This window comes from Macaca nemestrina, chromosome 11, assembly GCF_043159975.1.
Source record: "Macaca nemestrina isolate mMacNem1 chromosome 11, mMacNem.hap1, whole genome shotgun sequence".
Lineage (NCBI taxonomy): Eukaryota > Metazoa > Chordata > Mammalia > Primates > Cercopithecidae > Macaca > Macaca nemestrina.
The window spans coordinates 106,034,209-106,053,897 of record NC_092135.1 but is presented as its reverse complement, the minus strand read 5'-3'; the positions used below and the strand labels follow the sequence as shown (position 1 = coordinate 106,053,897).

At 41.2% G+C, this 19,689-nt stretch overlaps 1 protein-coding gene across 6 annotated transcripts in view; it reads left to right on the top strand.

Moving 5' to 3' along the window:
- Nucleotides 1–19,689, top strand: part of LOC105468002 (pleckstrin homology domain containing M3) — a 211,206-nt gene that overhangs the window by 72,453 nt on the left and 119,064 nt on the right. For all 6 annotated transcript variants that reach the window (XM_011717876.3, XM_011717878.3, XM_071073316.1 and 3 more), the window contains one exon: nucleotides 13,841–13,986. In XM_011717876.3, the coding sequence (XP_011716178.2) occupies nucleotides 13,841–13,986 (146 nt within the window). The remainder of the gene's footprint in view (nucleotides 1–13,840; nucleotides 13,987–19,689) is intronic.

The window sequence follows — 19,689 nt, the reverse complement described above, 5'->3', positions numbered from 1 at the left end:
TTAGTAGACATGGGGTTTCATCATGTTGGCCAGGCTGCTGTTGAACTCTGGACTTGAGGTGGTCTGCCCACCTCGGCCTCCCAAAGTGCTGGGATTACAGGCGTGAGCCACCACACCCAGTCAAGACAGTTTATTTAATTAGACATCTTCCTCTGAAGCTCTCAGTACTCCAAGTAGCCCAGCCCAGCATTTGTCTTGTTTCAAGGATTGTGAGGTTGACCTTCATTCCCTATCTGGGATTGCAGGAGAATATATAGAGAATCCTGGTAGCCCCATGTTGAAGATAGAACTGATAGAGAAAGAGGGAGATCAACTGTGACAAGAAGCATTCTTTCCATCCACCACTAGCAGCTTTCATGTCTGAAATCAGCTCAACCAAGCCCTGATTATGCACTTGTTTTTCGAGTAACAGTTCTTGTTGAGCAGTGTTTCACCAAAATTAATTTGTGAAGAAAAGAGCCAAGCTTGGAGCAGATGTTACTAGCAGGTAGTCTAGTGGATGATGGTGCCTCTTTTTCATGGCACTATTTAACCTACCAGCATAAATCATTTTTTAAGGTAAGAAAGTAGAACTGGTGAAAGGGCTTTTCCTCCTCCCTGTAATAAATGGTATATCCATTGCTGGCAGAGAAAAATGAGTGAGTAGGGTCAGCATACTGATCTCTTATTTTGCCCTGTTGTCTTTCTGTTGTCATAGGGTTTTTCCAACAGTGGCACTATTGACATTTTAGGCCAGATATTTCTTTGTTGTGGAGGGATGTCTTGTGCATTGTAGGATAGTTAGCAGTGTTCCTTGCCTTCATCCATAAGATACCAGTAGCTCACCCACCCACCCTACCAAAAATGTCTGCGGACATTACAAATATCCCCTGTTGGGACAGCAATCTCCCCTGGTTGAGAACCACTGTGCTACCAAAGGTCAAGGCCTACCAATGATGTCTTCTTTTCTTCATCCAGCTTTTTCTCACTTCTTTGTAAATTAATAAATGTCTTCCGCTGAAATAGATGTTGATTATTTCTACCACATAATTTTTGTTGTCATTGTTGTTGTTGTTGTTGTCATCGCCCAGGCTGGAGTGCAGTGGCGCAATCTCGGCTCACTGCAATCTCAGCCTCCCAGGTTCATGCCATCCTCCTGCCTCAGCCTACCGAGTAGCTGGGACTACAGGCGCCCGCCACCATGCCCGCTAATTTTTTGTATTTTTAGTAGAGATGGGGTTTCACCGTGTTAACCAGGATGGTCTCCATCTCCTGACCTTGTGATCCGCCTGCCTCGGCCTCCCAAAGTGCTGGAATTACAGGCGTTGTTTTGTTTTTTGAGACAGAGTCTTGCTCTGTCGCCTAGGCTGGAGTGCAGTGGTGCATTCTTGGCTTACTGCAACCTCCGTCTCCTGGGTTCAAGCAATTCTTCTGTCTCAGCCTCCCAAATAGCTGGGATTACAGGCTCCCGCCACCACCCCTGGCTAATTTTTAGTATTTTTTAGTAGAGATGAGGTTTCGCCATGTTGGCCAGGCTGGTCTTGAACTCCTGACCTCATGATCCACCCTCCTTAGCCTCCCAAAGTGCTGGGATTACAGGTGTGAGCCACCGCGCCCAGCCACCACATAATATTTTATAATCTGAGACCTCTGCATCTTAGGTAAATTTAAGTAAAAATAGTAGGTTATAAAAACAGGACCTTCACCAACCATCATGTGATATCAGGTATATCAAATGCTTTCGGTAACAACTAATAGAATATACAGTTCAAACTGATTTATACAATAAGGGGAATTATTCTCAATCACCTGAGATTTAGGCATCAGTAGATCTGGTAGCTCAAATTTTTCGAACTTTTTTTTTTTATTAAATGCTTCAAATAGCATTTTCTCCCCCAAACCATCTGCTCCTTTTAATTGATGGATTTCTCACAGGAGTCACAGGCTTGAAACATCATGAGCCTCTTTAACAGTCCCTTCGCGTGCCCCCAGCATCGGTCAGTTGCCAGATCATCTGCAGTTTGTCCCCATGCTATCTCCTTCTCTTTCTCTCTTCCTGTTTCCAAGACCACCACCTAATCAAGCTCAAACTGGTGCAGTAACTTAACTAGTTCCTCCCCTTCCAGCTTTTCTTGCTAATTAATCTTTTCAAAGCGTACATTGCAGCTGGTCATGGTAGCACATGCCTGTAATTCCAACACTTTGGGAGGCCAGGGCGGGAGGATAGCTTGAGGAAAGGAGTTCAACACCATCCTTGTGCAGTATAGCAAGACCCGTGGGTCTCTGCAAAAAAAAAAATTTAAATCAGCCAGGCGTGGTGGAATGCACCTGTAACCTTTGTTACCTAGGAGGCTGAGGTGGGAGGATCACTTGAGCCCAGGAGGTTGAGGCTGCAATGAACCATGATTGCACTACTGTACTCCAGGCTGGGTGACAGAGTAAAACCTTTTCTCCAAATTTTTTATTTATTTATTTATTTATTTATTTATTTATTTATTTATTTATTTTATTATACTTTAAGTTCTAGGGTACGTGTGCACAACGTGCAGGTTTGTTACATATGTATACTTGTGCCATGTTGGTGTGCTGCACCCATCAACTCATCAGCACCCACCAACTCGTCATTTACATCAGGTATAACTCCCAATGGCATCCCTCCCCACTCCCCCGTCCCCATCATAGGCCCCAGTGTGTGATGTTCCCCTTCCAGAGTCCAAGTGATCTCATTGATCAATTCCCATCTATGAGTGAGAACATGCAGTGTTTGGTTTTCTGTTCTTGCGATAGTTTGCTGAGAATGATGGTTTCCAGCTGCATCCATGTCCCTACAAAGGACATGAACTCATCCTTTTTTATGGCTGCATAGTATTCCATGGTGTATATGTGCCATATTTTCTTAATCCAGTCTGTCAGTGATGGACATTTGGCTTGATTCCAAGTCTTTGCTATTGGGAATAGTGCCGCAATAAACATACGTGTGCATGTGTCTTTATAGCAGCATGATTTATAATCCTTTGGGTATATACCCAGTAATGGGATGGCTGGGTCAAATGGTATTTCTAGTTCTAGATCCTTGAGGAATCGCCATACTGTTTTCCACAATGGTTGAACCAATTTACAGTCCCACCAACAGTGTAAAAGTGTTCCTATTTCTCCACATCCTGTCCAGCACCTGTTGTTTCCTGACTTTTTTTTTTTATAAGTTTACATTGCTACTCTGCTTCAAACTCTGGTTGTTCCTATGTCTTTTTTTATTTTTATTTTTGAGATGTAGTCTCATACTGTTGCCCTGGCCGGAGTGCAATTGCATGATCCTGGCTCACTGCAAGCTCTACCTCCCGGGTTCACGCCATTCTCCTGCCTCAGCCTCCTGAGCAGCTGGGACTACAGGCACCCGCCACCATGCCCGGCTAAATTTTTTTTTTTTTTTTTTTTTTTTTTTTTTTTTGAGACGGAGTCTCGCTCTGTTCCCCTGGCTGGAGTGCAGTGGCGCGATCTCGGCTCACTGCAAGCTCCGCCTCCCGGGTTCCTGCCATTCTCCTGCCTCAGCCTCCCGAGTAGCTGGGACTACAGGCGCCCGCCACTGCGCCCGGCTAATTTTTTTTTTTTGTATTTTTAGTAGAGACGGGGTTTCACCGTGGTCTCGAACTCCTGACCTTGTGATCCGCCCGCCTCGGCCTCCCAAAGTGCTGGGATTACAGGCGTGAGCCACCGCGCCCGGCACTTTTTTTTTTTTTTTTTTTTTGTATTTTTCACATCACCATGTTGGCCAGGCTGGTCTCAAACTCCTGACCTCATGATCCACCTGCCTTAGCCTCCCAAAGTGCTATATCTTATTAATTAGGACCCCTCACTCTGAGCACTCAGGATTCTTATGTTCTAGCTTCACTTTATCATTCCAAGCTCTTTTCTTCATACTCCTCTATGTATAAGCCTCAGACAACTAGAATATCCAGTGTTTCCAAAGATGCTCCCATTTTTCTGACTTGAGCCTTTATGAATGAATCTCCTCTCTTCTTCAAGACCCAGCTGAAATGCCCCTATGTCTACACAGCCTTCCTCGATCTTCACAACTAACAGTGATTGCTTCCTCCTTTCCTCGTTTCTTACCTTCTGCTGTTTAGTTTATAGATTTGTATTCTTCTTCCCCTCACCCTTCATCTTCAGAGGTGATGCTAATGCCTGTGAGGTCCCAGGCTATATTCATTGATGAGCTAAATTATGTTCTTTTATGTAAATTGATTCATATTTTTTTCCTTGTTGTTTTGTCATCTGCAGGGGACAGTTTTTATAATGTCTTACAAAGGAAGATTACTACTTGGAAATTCACCTTTATAGTTGATTGGTGTTAGTCATAAAATGCCACATTGCCACTTTTATTAGGCTCTGCCTTTTAAGCAGCTGTACAACTGTGGACAGAATTACTTTTTCACCTTCTGCCTCAGTTTCTTATTCTGTAAAATGGGCATAATACCTACCTCATATAATTGGTATGAGGATTAAATGAATATAGACATACACATATATTTACATATGTTCATTTGTGTATATGTAAGTTAGTTATGACAGTGCCTGGCTTATAGTAAGCCTGTCTTACATAAGATGTTTGCTTATAATGTAAGTGTTTATCCATTTGCTTATTTCTTTATTTTTATTTTTAAATTGCTTACCATTTTCTTGAAAGACTTCGGGGAAAGAACACAGAAATAAATGAGAAAGTCTAGTCATAGACTGTTAGGGAAAAACTGGATGAAAAAATACTAAGTTTAGACTGATTTCAATAAACTAGAAGCTGAATTTGTAAGATTTTATTATTAATATTAAACTTACCTGACACCAATAAAAGCACTATTGAAGCATCTTATCCTAAGAAAAATTAAAAGTAACTCAACAACTCAAGTCATGTCTTGGGAAGTGAAAATCTGTGTTACAGATCATTATATTTACAACTTTTGGGGTGGATATTTCATAGATAGAAAGCAGTCAGATTCTCTAAAATGGTGTACATATTTACTTACGTGCTTTAGCAAAAATCAAGATTTATTGCCTTTCAAGATAAATTTTGACTAAATATTGACTTTAGGTTCTCAATCATTGTTTACCTGAAAGACCAATAAATCTTGACACTTCTCAACTTGAGTTGGAATCTACTTGGTATTTATTAATTTGTTTCACACGATTTATAATCTTAATAACAACATTCCATGAGATTAAATAAACATTGTAGAGTTTAGCAAGTTTATATTTTCAGTCAGCAGTAATTACTTGACATGTGATTTTCACTTCATTTCTTACTTACATATAGTACCTCTAGCACTGTTAACACAACATAGGTCCTACGTGTCAAAGCTGACTTAGCTATTTAAATATTCAGAGGGGGAAAACCCAAATAACTCTTAACAGCTTATGTAATTACTTTACATTTTAAACCAATTAGTATTCAGATTGGAGTTTCTAATCTGAATTGATTTTATTTTTTTGGTTGCTTTAGTTCTGCAAGTATACTCTAGTAATACATGATTATACTTCATCGATGGCCTCTGTCTTGGATGGTTTATGTCTGTTGGTTTTAATCTCTGTTTCATGCATCTGTCTGTTCTTGTCTGTCTCTCTAGGTATAATGTGTATTGAACATTCACTGTGTCTCAGCACAGTACTAATACTTTACAAACATAATATTTGCCATATCATTGTGTTGACAGGGTTTTTAGAGACAGGGTCTCACTCTGTCACTTAGGTTGGTGTGCAGTGGTGCAGTAATAGCTCATTGAACCCTCGAACTCCTGGGCTCAAGGTATTCTCCTGCCTCAGCCTCCAAAGCAGCTGGGATTGCAGGTGCAGACCACCACACCTGGCTAATTTTTAGAAACTTTTTTATAGAGATAGGGCCTCACTCTGTCGCCCAAGCTGGAGTGCAGTGGTACGATCATAGCTCTCTATAACCTCGAAGTCCTGGCCACAAGCAGTTCTCCCAGCTTGGTCTCCCAAAGTACTGGGATTACAGGTGTGAGCCACCAGTGCCCGGCTGGAAATTCTTTGGTTAGGTACATTCATTGTGTCCAGGAGGGGTTACTTACTTCTCTGAGATTCTTAAGGACAGAGCTGTCCTAGCTATAGCAGCAGTCCATTCTACAAGTACCAGCTGAAGTTAACCTAAATGTGTGTCACCCATGGTAGGAACATGCTTTTTAACATGTGTCAGCTCTCTGTGCAGTGGAACTTTTTTTTTTTTTTTTTCCCAGACAGAGTCTTGCTTTGTGGCCAAGGCTGGAGTACAGAAGCACAATCTCAGCTCACTGCAGCCCCTGCCTCCCAGGTTCAAGCAATTCTACTGCCCCAGGAGAGGCAGGGATTACAGGCGTGTACCATCATGCCCAGCTAATTTTTGTGTTTTTAGTAGGGGTTTCACCATGCTGTTTTTACTAGGGGTTTCACCATGTTGGCCAGGCTGGTCTCAAATTCCTAACCTCAAGAGATCCGTCCACCTCGGCCTCCCAAAGGATTATAGGCATGAGCCACCACACCCGACTTGTGCAGTGGAACTTTATGAGTCAGTTTCAGCCAACAAGGAATGACAATTTCTCATATATAATCTCTCACTGCTATAAAATTTGTAGATGAAGCTGGACGCGGTAGCTCACGCCTGTAATCCCAGCACTTTGGGAGGCTGAGGTGGGTGGATCACCTGAGGTCAGGAGTTCGAGACCAGCCTGGCCAACATAGTGAAACCCTGTCTCTACTTAAAAAAATACAAAAAATTAGCCAGGCGTGGTGGCGCATGCCTGTAATCCCAACTACTCGGGAGACTGAGGCAGGAGAATCGCTTGAACCTGGCAGGCAGAGGTTGCAGTGAGCTGAGATCACGCCACTGCCCTCCAGCCTAGGTGACAGAGCAAGACTCGGTCTCAAAAAAAAAAAAAAAAATTTGTAGATGAACATAAAACGAAGCCCATCAGAAAAAAAAAAATTCTGATGAACAGAAATGAACTTTTGTGTAGCTTTGGAAACAACCATCAGTAGATTTCGGGATTGTATTTGAGCATGTGTATTTCCTCCCAACTGTGAAGTTTTCGTCCCCTGGGAAGAGAATTCACTATGAAGGGACTTAAAGCCTTATGGAGAAAATAATTTTGAAGTGTTGCAGTCTAAAGTCCATGAACTCAACCCAAAGACTGTCAGCTGTGTGTCATGCTATCCACATTAGCAATTACACGAGGCACACAATTGATTTTTTTCCGGATTTCCCCTATTGTTCCTTTAGTTTTATTTGAGATGCTGTAGATACTATTTGCTTTGTAACTGACAGAATGCATACTTAATGGCATGTGCCTGATTCTCCATCCAAATGTTTAATGTCTTAATTGATTTATGACTAAATAGATAGCTCCTACTTTATGGATCACCACCTTGTCCCAAAGACAAAATAACTTGGATGCTTGGGATGCAAAAAGTTTTGGATCACTGGTTTTTGAGTAGATGTTTCTCAATGGCCCCCACTCTTTATGCCCTTTCCACTCTACAGTTACATAGAATTCTGTAGCCTCAGTTTCCCCATGTTAACTTCAGAGTACATATGTGTGTGTGGTCAGTCTCAAACTTTATCTCTGTTCCCTCTGACAGTGGAGGATGCAAGTCTGGGGCTCAGGTTTGCTTTGCCTCTGCTTCTTTTAATGGACCTCAAAGCTACATTGCAAAAATTGCTTGTGCCCTGTGTCAAATAATCCTTTCTTTATGCCCAACTTTGTGCTAATCCCAGGGAGGACTTTGAATTGTATACCAAATGTAATACCTTATTTTTTAAACTATAGGTTCAAAATTTGACTACTTAGTGAGGCAATTGTTAGAGACTCTAAGCTAGGAAAGCTAAGTTCTTTATGACTTTAACCCCTAATTCTTGCAAAATAGCAACTCCTTGAACCTGCATGTCTATTTTTCTTCATTTTGGGAAATCTGGTCTAAAGAGCATATGATTAACGTATAGGCCTTTAAGCAATATTTTACACAGTGCTTACTGCAGCTCACTGTCCCCAGCCAGGAAAATGGAGGGATGGAAGGAGGGACAGGAAAGTCTCGTTGCTCACTCCTGTGGACATCTCTCCCTACTTGGTGCATAAAGTAAAAGAAGATGTGAAACTCGCCAGTTTTTTTGGGTTTTTTTTTTTTTTTTTTCTATTTTTACAGAGAAAACGACAATGTGTCCTCTCGCCCTCTTTATCTCTTTTCCTTCCTTTTACAAAGGCACCTTCTCTTCTTTTCTATTTGCCCTTGTTCTTTTCCTAGAGCATTTCTGCCTTCTAAATGCAAAAGACTGGATTTACCTTACTGAATTAGGTAAAAGCTTACTTTAAGAGATGGAAAGTGAGTGGCATAACTGACCACACTTAGCACTGTATGAGGTCCTTCCTTAGTGAGAGAGATTCACTTGGATCCAGCCATGGCTTTCTTGTTCTTCCCTCTTATGCCCATGAGTTTTCCGACTGCTGGTCAGGGAAAGGAGAACTGAAGATAATAGTCATAAAGTAGAGGGAAGGTGGCTGGCTCTTCCTCAAGATCGCAGCTTCAGTAACAACAACTGCAGCCAGTTGAGCTAACTAGGTACACTTGTTAGAAGAAAGATTGTGCTTTTGCGGAGAAGTATGCCAAAGTTTTCCACAATCCTCAGCAACAGATTCTTTTTGGTGTGTTTAGTGAAAGGCCATTTGGGAAATGGACTGTACATGCAGCAAATAGGATTTTGGTTAAATGGTGACATTTGTTTCCAAGAGTGTATCAGAGGGGAGGCTAAGCTCTTCAGAGCATGTGTTCATTAAAGATTTGAAGTGGAGTGGGAAGCAATAATTAAAAAAAAGGCCAGTGGGTTCTCTGGTGAGATAGTTTTTTGTTCCTATGAATTGAATACACTCTGAAAAGTTTCAAAAAGAGTCTGGGAAGAATGTATTTGCTTTGATCCAACATATGGAGTGTTCTTTACTACAAATGCCCTTTAATTTAGAAACATTGCTGAAAAGTCTGTTTGAAAGTATGTAAAAATATAATATGTAAATAAGTCCTAATTAGTTATTTCAATTAATTACTTTTTGTCTCTACTTTACAGCTCTATTTTTCTCCCCATAATGTCGCTTTTCAGAGTCCAGCTTTGGCACCCTCTAAAAAAATGGTTTTTTGTAACAGTGATTATTAAGAAAAAATTTTCCTCTGTTAAAAACCCCACAATGATAAAGTAAAATCCCAGATTGTATATTTTTATGGGGAATTGTTTTAGACATTCTTAGTCCATGATTTGCTACTGTGATGGTAAAGGAAATCTCGCAGTTAATTGAAAAAACTCGTGTTTCCTTCTTCAAATAAATGACATGTGTTGTTTTTTAGAAAATGAATCTACATCAGGCCACTAACTAGCCTCTAATCTTCTTTTCCAACCATTCTGTGTTCTTTCAAATACAAATACTTTGGATTTGGGGGTTAAAAGTTTTCATTCTTTTTAAAGTGAATAGGATACTCCCAGTGGAGACAAGAATGCTCTGGAAAAACACTGGCAAAATGAAGTCAGGTTGTTTCTACATAGACAGTTTTTTAGAAATTGACTAAGCACCTAAAGTATTGATTTTTTTGAAGCCTAGAGTGTAAACTGTGTGACAAATTCTGAGCTTTTCACTGAGCAGTCTGCATACCCTCTGCACTTTTGTTGAATAGAAGCAGAATTTTAGAGCTTGAGGGACCTTGGAGGTCACCTAGAAATCAGGGAGCAATCCTCAGCTTTTAGCCATCAAAGTCCCGGGTGTGAGTTGGGGATAGGATGGGAGGGGAGAGGATGCTCATTAGAAATGCAGATTTTTGGTCCCTACCCAAGATCTACAGAGTCAAAATCATCTCAGTGGGAAGAAGGGTCCACATTCCTCACAAACATCTCCAGAAAATTCCATTGCTCACTCAAATTTGGCAACTCACCAATTAAAGCTAACAAGTTTATTTTGTGGTGAGGAAGCAAGGCCTAGAGAATTTCATGGGGAGGGTCACAGTGGTGCTTAGGCAAGAACAGACTCAGGTTTCCTGCCTTTAGACTAGTGATGGTCTGTATACCATGTGCCTAAAGTAGTTTTAAGCATGCAGACAGGTTCATACCTACTTCTGGGTCATTAGGGTGATTTCAGCACCAAGAGTAGGATAGCCTGGTTCTAAATAAGGTATAAAAGTAAAGACACCAGGCCGGGCGCGGTGGCTCACGCCTGTAATCCCAGCACTTTGGGAGGCCGAGACGGGCGGATCACGAGGTCAGGAGATCGAGACCATCCTGGCTAACACGGTGAAACCCCGTCTCTACTAAAAAATACAAAAAACTAGCCGGGCGAGGTGGCGGGCGCCTGTAGTCCCAGCTACTCGGGAGGCTGAGGCAGGAGAATGGCGTGAACCCGGGAGGCGGAGCTTGCAGTGAGCTGAGATCTGGCCACTGCACCCCAGCCTGGGCGACAGAGCGAGACTCCGTCTCAAAAAAAAAAAAAAAAAAAAAGTAAAGACACCCAAGGACTAAAGGTAGGTGTTTATGTGCTGCTGCTTTTGTCTAAACTAAAACCTGAATGGACTCTATCCACGTTCTCTCATCCCTCTGTCTTTTATGAGCCTGGAGACCTGTGCACAGTTGCGAGGATGTTTAACTCAGTTAACTGAGTTGATCCCCCAGCATGGTGAGCTTTGGATCTGTGTGCTTGGTTGATGTGAACATTCTTAGGCTATAGGCTTTCTTAAAATGCGTGTTTGTGTATGTTAACATTGCCTATGTGTGTTGCATCCAGAAAATTAGAATAAGCTCATTAAAATTATAGACAGATAAACCCAGTAGTGCCTACTAGGGAATATATAAATATCCAGCAAATGCTTACTGATGTCTGTTATATCCAATTTTTTTTTTTTTTTTTTTTTTTTTTTTTTTAGTGTTCTTTGGTGAGAATTTAAACTATAATGATGATCCTGAATTTCTGCAAGATCATGATCACCTTTTAAGTCATTAGGAAAGATTGGATTCTACTCAGTGTCATTTTAGTGTTCAGTCAATTTGTCTACTGATTTTTAGAAACAGTATCCCACTGTCTAGGATATGTTAAGTTCCACAGAACTCTATTCCACAGTTTGTTCTTTCTTTTTTTAATTTTTTTTTTCTTTTGAGACAGGGCCTTCCTCTGTCACTCAGGCTGGAGTACAGTGACATGATCACAGCTCACAGCAGCCTTGACCTCCTGGGTTCAAGTGCTCCTCCCAGCCCAGCCTCCCAATAGCTGGGATTACAAGCCCATGCCACCATACCTAACTAATTTTTTTGTAGAGACGGGGTTTTACCATGTTGCCCAGGCTGGTCTCAAACTCCTGGGCTCAAGCAATCCACTGGCCTCGGCCTCCCAAAGTGGTAGGATTACAAGTGTGAGCTACCGTGCCTGGCCAGTTCCACAGTTCCTATGTGAACACGGATAATATATAGTCCTTAGAATGGGCAACATATTTTAACAGGGATGTTAATGAAAGGCTGTTTTCAGAAGCAGGTGATCAGGTTAAGAGGATCAGTTTTGGAATCACTATGGAAAATTAAAATTTCTATATATACAGTTTATGTGAGTGTACATGTGCCAGATAGTACTCAGTTTATCATCCCTTTAACATAAATATTTATTGATTGTCTGCTATGCGTAAAGCTCTGTGTTAAGTGCTGAGGATAAAAACATAGATCTGGGCCAGGCACAGTGGCTCACGCCTGTAATCCTAGCACTTTGGGAGGCCGAGGCAGATGGATCACGAAGTCAGGAGTTCAAGACCAGTCTGGCCAACATGGTGAAACCCCATCTCTACTGAAAATACAAAAATTAGCCAGGCATGGTGGTGCGTGCCTGTAGTCCCTGCTACTAGGGAGGCTGAGGCAGGAGAATCACTTGAACCCGGGAGGTGGAGGTTGCAGTGAGCCAAGATCGTGCTACTGTGCTCCAGCTTGGACAGCAGAGTGAGACTCTGTCTCAAAAAAAAAAAAAAAAAAATCTGAGGAGATTCTAGCGTGGTGCTGGTTGGACAAGCCCATAAAAAGGCATGATAATTTAAAGAGGCACGTGCTAAATGCCAAATGAGTAATGCAGTCAGTGAGTGCAGTGAACAGCATTCCAACATTCACAGCCCTGTGACTGTGGCAAGGTCTTCTTTATCAGTCAGGAGCTACATGTTTGTTGGTTCTAACTCATCTTTCACACATTTCTCATTCCTCAGCCAGTCTGAAGAACAGGAGCTTATTATGATTTTTTTGCTGCTCAATAGTAAAGAAATAGCCATTCTAGAAAGGAACTGGATCAAGCTCTGGAAGCCTAATACCGGTATATTTACTTATCTTCTTCCCATTTCTCATGTATTTAAAAACAATGAGATCTAATTCTGTTTCTAGAGGATGCACTGGGAAACTGATTAATTACTGATGCCATTGTATTTGTGATGAAAATGAAAGTTCTGTTGAGTCTTGTGATAGTTTCATTCATGGAGCTCATGTGAATCAGAATCTTCTTAGGTTGGTAGTTTGTTAAATAAATGTGTTTGACCTCCTTAAAGTGGAAAAGGGTTACAACACTGATCGTTATATTAGTAGCAGTAGTAGTAGTCGTCGTCGTCGTAGTCGTAGCAGTAATTGTAGTAGTATTGAAAGAGGAATTCATTTCTGCCCCACTTCATGAAATAGGCTTAGTGTCAGATCTCTTTGATTCATGTAGTTCTTGGCACCCAACCATAAAATGGGCCACATGGAAGGATTTCTAAAATGAAAACTGTAGACCAGAAATGTCAGATTAATGATGCTGTTTGTGTATTCTTGATTACCTGTTCTGGATCTGCTGGGATTTTGTCCTTGGGGATGATTGTGATGGAATTTACATACTCAGTAGAAGGTAATTCTTCCTATCTAAAGAAAACGAATGGCTTTCCTTTGGAAGGGCTGTGATTATTCCCAGGTTCCTGAGAGTACCAAGACAGCGCTCACAGTCATGGACTTTCTTGGATCTGAAAAGGACATTGTAGGCAACCAGTAGTCTTGGGCAAGATTTGTTGAAGTAAAGAGCAGAGAAGAGGGTGCTGTGTAAGGAGAAGTAATACGTGTTAATATACGATGGGTGGAGTAAGCACGCTGTGTTTATTTGGGGAACAATGAGGAGAGTTCTCTGACTGGAATAAAGTGATTACATTCCCATTGGACAGTAGTGGGAGGGAAAGTTAGAAAGGTGAGGTGGAGCCAATCAGAGGCCAAATTCCTTACGATGATTTAGTAAGCAAAGGAAGGCTACATATCAGTTTTGGGGATTATTTTAGCATCAAATTTAGAGCCAAATCCAAACTCTGGCTTTTTTTGGCTAGGTGAACTCAGACAAGATACTTAGCCTCATAAAAATCTTAGATTATTCATCTATAAAATAGAGTCAATAATATCTTCCTCATAGAGAAGTTGTGCTGGTTAAACAAGATTCTGTATGAGATGCCCTCAGCAAAGTGCTTGGTGGAAATGGAGTTCTGAGCAGGGCAGTGAGGTGGTAAAGGTGGGGTTGTAGAAAGACTGATCTCTGGCAGCTGTATGCAGAAGAGATGGAATCAGAAGAAACCAGAGACGGGACCAGTTTTTGACCCTTACAGCAATACCCTAGGAGGTGAAGGGACAGGCTGTCAGACTAGGAAGAAAAGGACACAACTGTACAACTCTATTCTCTGTAACTTCTTTTTTTGTTGCAGACTTTCATTTACCTTGAGGTAAATGAAATATAACCTTGTTCTATGATGTTAGAGCTCTATAACCTTGTTCTGTCGTGTTAAAAGTACAGCAGCAATCATAGATTCTTTCTTTTTCCTTGAACAGGCTGCCAGCGATCCATAGGTCTTTCCAATGGGAAGGCCAAGGTGTGCAACTACAGTGGGTGGTATTACTGCAGCAGCTGCCACGTGGATGACAGCTTTCTCATCCCAGCACGCATAGTCCACAACTGGGATACTTCAAAATATAAGGTAGGTACAAAAACTCAGTTCACTTAATAATAATAATTCAGGCGTTCGTATGTTCTCAGGTAGATTATAAAGATGGTGATCAAACAATGTGAAGCAGATATGATTAGGTAGTCTCATAAAAGGTGCAAGACCTTACCTAATGCTTCTTATATATCTCACAGTTGAAAGGCTTCTTAAGTATGACTCTTATTAGTTTCCTCATTTAAAAAGACATGTAGAACAGTTTTTACTTCTGGTGCTAAGAGAATTCTGAGAGAGGAGCCTCTTTTATTATTTTTTATTTGATCTCCAACATCACAACACTATGGGAAGATAGAAATGGGAAAATAATACACACATGAGCATGCTAGTGATCTTTCTAGGCAAGGACTTATATAATCCAAGATATTTCTTTTGTTTGTTTTGTTGTTTTGTTTTGTTTTGTTTTTGTTCATTTGTTTGTGTCGGGGTTTTTGGGTTTTTTTTTTTTTTTTTTTTTTTTGAGACATTGTCTCACTCCATCACCCAGGCTGGAGTGCAGTGGCATGATCTTGGCTCATTGCAACCTCCACTTCCTGGGTTCAAGTGATTCTTGTGCCTCAACCTCCCAAGTAGCTGGAATTACACACACATGCCACCACGCCCAGCTCATTTTTGTATTTTTAGTAGAGACAGGGTTTCACTATGTTGCCCAGGCTGGTCTCAAACTCTTGACCTCAAGTGATCTGCTTGCCCTGGCCTCCCAATATGCTGAGATTACAGGCGTGAGCCACTGTGGCCCGAGATATTTCCTATAGTAGAGTAGTGCTCCTACTCACGTGAAGGTCAGTCTTCTAGCAAATCCAGGCCTTTGGAACTAGAACCAGAACCTTGAGAGAAGCTATGAAGACTTCTGAGTAGGGGCGAACAGCAAGGAACAGTACACCAAGCCATCCTCAGGCCTTCATCAGCACTGTTGTTTTTTAAAAAGGAGAGCAAGTGAGAATCTCAGGTATATGCTAATAGCTTTGCAAAGTAACTGCTAACAGCCAAGGAGGCTATTCAGGAAGTATAAATAGCAGTCTTAGTGGCTATAAAAATGCAAGTCAATAGAGGAGAAAAGGAATAGTAAGCATGGGGACACTCCAACTTAGGAGCCTAGAGGCAAGAGGAGGGACCAGCAAAGGAGGCCAAGAAGGAGTGAGCAGTGAGGTAGAAGGATCCCAGGGTGTCTGACAAGCCACGTGAAGAAAGTGTTTCCAGATGAATTGTGACAGATGCTGATAGGTCAAATAAGATGAGCACTGAGAACTGACGATTGGCTTTAGTAATGTGGAGGTAATTAGTGACCTTAATGAAAGCAGTTTGAATGGAGTGGTGGGAGCAAAGGTCTGATTGAAATGGGTTCAACGTAGAATAGAGAGAGAGAAACAAGAAACAAGAATAGACAACTCTTTTGAGAAGTTTTGCTATAAAGGGAAGAAGAGAAGTCAGGAGTAACTTGAAGGGAAGTGGGGTCAAGTTAGGTTTGATTTTTTTGTGTTGTTTTAATGGAAAAAAGTAACCGTATGTTTTCTATGCTGATGTAAACTACCCAGAAGAGAGAGAATTGCTAGAATGATATGGTTGAATCAGTGAGAATGATGGAATTGTGTGAACGATAGGAGGGTTTGGCTATTGCTTGGAGCATGGAATAAGAGAAAAAAGCTGTCTCCGGCCTTGGGGGCCAGTAGGTACTTAGATGTGATGTTGGAAGCTTGTTGAAGTTGTATTCCATTTATATTCAGTAGCTTTCATCAGATTCTTTTATTTCAGCATCTGTGATCTTAAAGAGAGGAAATACCCAGTCCAAGTTACCCTGTGAAGTGCCGTTATCTTCTACTTCATAGAGAAAATAGGGGTGATTATGCAATAATCCTGTCAACTGACCTATTAATGTGCCTACATCTGCATCTATCCTCATTGTCCTCTTTCCAGCCACCAAAGAAACATTACTTGTCTTATGAAAGTTTATCCCTTCTGCCTGTGTTCATGGTCTTCTCCTCTCTTCTCCATCACAGTTTTGCCGAATCTCGTCTCGTCTCCATCACAATTTTGCCAAATCTTGTTGATCCTTGGCAGTTTCTTATTCTACTGGACTTCTCTAGGATACACTATTTGACCAGATGGACCATGCTCCTTTTGAATTCTCTTGCCTTGGTTTTGATAACATACCCCCAGTTCTCCTCCTTCTAACTCTTGTTTTTCAATCACCTTCTCTAATTTCTCATCCTCTGCCTATACCTTTAACAGTGGGCTTCCTTAAGATCATTATTTTGTTACCCACTTTATACTCTTTCTATTGGGCCTCTCCCTCACTTACATGGTTTTAACTACAAGGACTCTTATGCTGATAATTCCTACTTTTATCTGCAGCTCCAGTTTTGCTACTAATATTGAAATCTGTGGCTTTAATTGCCTATTGGACATCTCAACTTTCTTTTCAAACTAGTAGTCTTTAAGATACATAAATTGGTTAGCTATATGGTACAGCATTTCAACCCTTGCATAACAAAGGTAGTAGAATTTGGCGAGTCCAGGAATCTAATTCTCTACTGGGGTAGCACTCTAAGCTTAGGATTCTGTTATGATCCTGCATCTTACACACATATTAGATAACATACTTCAATTCATATCAATTCTGATATGACCAGAAGCTTTTCTGATCCTTCTGCCAGAATGTTGTGACATCTGCCTTGAATGTACCTTCTGTGCAAGGTGCTTCAATATGGAAACAGGCTGTATGACTGCTTTTAAAATTGATCCATAATAGTTGTACATGTTTATGGGGTATACGTAATATTTTGATACACACATACTGTGTGTAATAATTAAATCAGATTATCCATCACCTCAAAATATTTATCATTTCTTTGGGTTGGGAACATTCAAAATGTTCTCTTCTAGCTATTTTTGAAATATACAATAAATTGTTATGAACTGTAGTTGCCCTACTATGCTATCAAACACTAGAACTTCTCTTTCCAACTATATTTTTATTATTTTTTTATTTTTTTGAGATGGAGTCTCGCTTTGTCACCCAGGCTGGAGTGCAGTGGCGCGATCTCGGCTCACTGCAAGCTCCGCCTCCCGGGTTCACGCCATTCTCCTGCCTCAGCCTCCGAGTAGCTGGGACTACAGGCCGCGCACCACCACGCCCAGCTAATTTTTTTGTATTTTTAGTAGAGACGGGGTTTCACCGTGTTCGCCAGGATGGTCTCGATCTTCTGACCTCGTGATCCACCCGCCTCGGCCTCCCAAAGTGCTGGAATTACAGACTTGAGCCACCGCGCCCGGCTTCCAACTATATTTTTATACCCATTAACCAGCCTTTCTTCATTCCCCTCTTCCCCCTACTTTTCTTAGCCTTTGGTAACCACCATTTTACTCACTACCTCCATGAGATCAATTTTTTTGCTCCTACATGTGAGTGAAAATGTGTGATATTTGTCTTGTCTGTGCCTGCCTTATTTCTTTTTTTCTTTCTTTCTTTTTTTTTTTTTTTTTTTTTTTTGAGACGGAGTCTTGCTCTGTCTCCAGGCTGGAGTGCAGTGGCGTGATCTTGGCTCACTGCAACCTCCGCCTTCCAGGTTCAAGTGGTTCTCATTCCTCAGCCTCCTGAGTAACTGGCGCTACAGGCATGCACCACCACGCCCAGCTAATTTTTGTATTTTTTAGTAGAGGCGGGGTTTCACCATGTTGGCCAGGATGATCTCGATCTCTTGACCTTGTGATCCACCCTCCTTGGCCTCCCAAAGTGCTGGGATTACAGGAGTGAGCCACCGGGCTGAGCCGACTTATTTCACTTTAATTTCCAGTTCTATCCATGTTGCTGCAAATGAGAGAATTTTATTCTTTTTTTTTTTTTTTGAAACAGGGTCTCACTCTGTCACTCAAGGTGTGGAGTGCAGTGGCACGGTCATGGCTCACTGCAGCCTTGACCTCCTAGGCTCAAGCAGTCCTCCCACCTCAGCCTGCCAGCTAGCTGGGACCATAGGTGCACACCACCACATCTGACTAATTTTTATATTTTTTGTAGAGTCAGGGTTTTGCCGTGTTGCCCAGGCTGGCCTCGAACTCCTGATCTCAAGCAGTCTTCCCACCTCAGCCTCCCAAAGGCATGAGCCACCACACCTGGACAAGAATTTTATTCTTTTTTATGGCTGAATAATATCCCATTGTGCAGATATACCACATTATCCATTTGTCCATTGATGGGCACTTAAGTTGATTCCATATCTACCTTCTTTTGGATATATATCTAGCAGTGAGATTGCTGGGTCATATGTTAGTTCTATTTTTAGTTTACTGAAGAACTCCCGGACTGTTTTCCACAGTGGTTGTACTAATTTACATTCCCACTAACAGTGTCTGAGCATTCATTCCCTTTTCTCCACATCCTCACCAGCATCTGTTATTTTCTGTCTTTTGAGTAACAGCCATTTTAACTGGAGTAAGATGATATCTCATTGTGGTTTTGATTTGCATTTCCCTAATGATTAGTGATGTTGAACATTTTTTAACATACCTGTTGGCTATTTGTATGCGTTTATTGAGAATTGTCTATTCAGATCTTTTGCTCATTTTAAAATAAGATTTATTTTTGTTGCTATTGGGTTGAGTTGCTTATATATTCTGTTTATTAATCCCTTGTCAGATTAATGGCTTGCACATATTTTCTTCCATTTGGTACATTGTCTCTTCACTTTGTTGGTTGTTTCTTTTGCTATGTGGAAACTTTTTAGCTTGATGTAATCCTACTTATCTATTTTTGCTCTTGTTGCCTGTGCTTTTGAGGTCTTACCCAAAAAATCTTTGCCCAGGCCAATGTTCTGAAGCATTTTTTCAGTGCTTCCTTCTGGTCATTTTATTTGTCAAGTCTTACATTTCAGTCTTTAATACATTTTTATTTGATTTTTTGTATATCCTGAAGGGTCTAGTTTCATTCTTCTGCATATGGATATCCACTTCTCCCAGCACCATTTACTGAAGAGACTGTCCTTTCCCCAATGTAGGTCCTTGGCAGCTTTGTTGAAAATGAGTTGGTTGTAAAGGCGTGGATTTATTTCTGGGTTCTTGTTCTGTTGCATTGGTCTGTGTGTATATGTCTGTTTTGATGCCACCTTGCTAACAGATGTCTGAGACTTACTTTCATTGGAGCTATGTTACCTGGGAGAAAGTAGGTGGGGAAGGGTCCTAGAGCTGTCCCCTACCTGGAATCTTTGAAGTCTTATAAAACAAACATGAAAATTGTGAGTGGTCAATTGGCTTATGTCCTTTTCTAATATATCCCTGGGCAACTCTGTTTCCAGTTCTACCCAATAATCATCTAAATCTTCACTGTTTTCAAGATGCCTCTTCCTAGTTATTCTCAGCATATGACCTTGTCTCCTATTCAAGGAGAAAAATGAAGTTATGAAATATGAATGTGAATATCTACAAATCTGTCTGTATTTGTACCTATCCTGTTTTCCCTCCTAACTTGAGAGAAAGAAGAACCCCTTCTCTTGTTTAGTGACCATCTTCCCACCTGTGCTCCAGATATTTTTATCCATCTGGGGAATCCCTGCTTATTCTTTGAGAGCTAAAGAAGGCATGTCCTCCGTGGTGACAGTTTTTTTGTTGCTCCCTACCATTCCCTGTTGACTACATTGCTGGCTCTCTTCTTCGTGCCACCATCGTGTCATGTGGACCTTGAGAATTGGA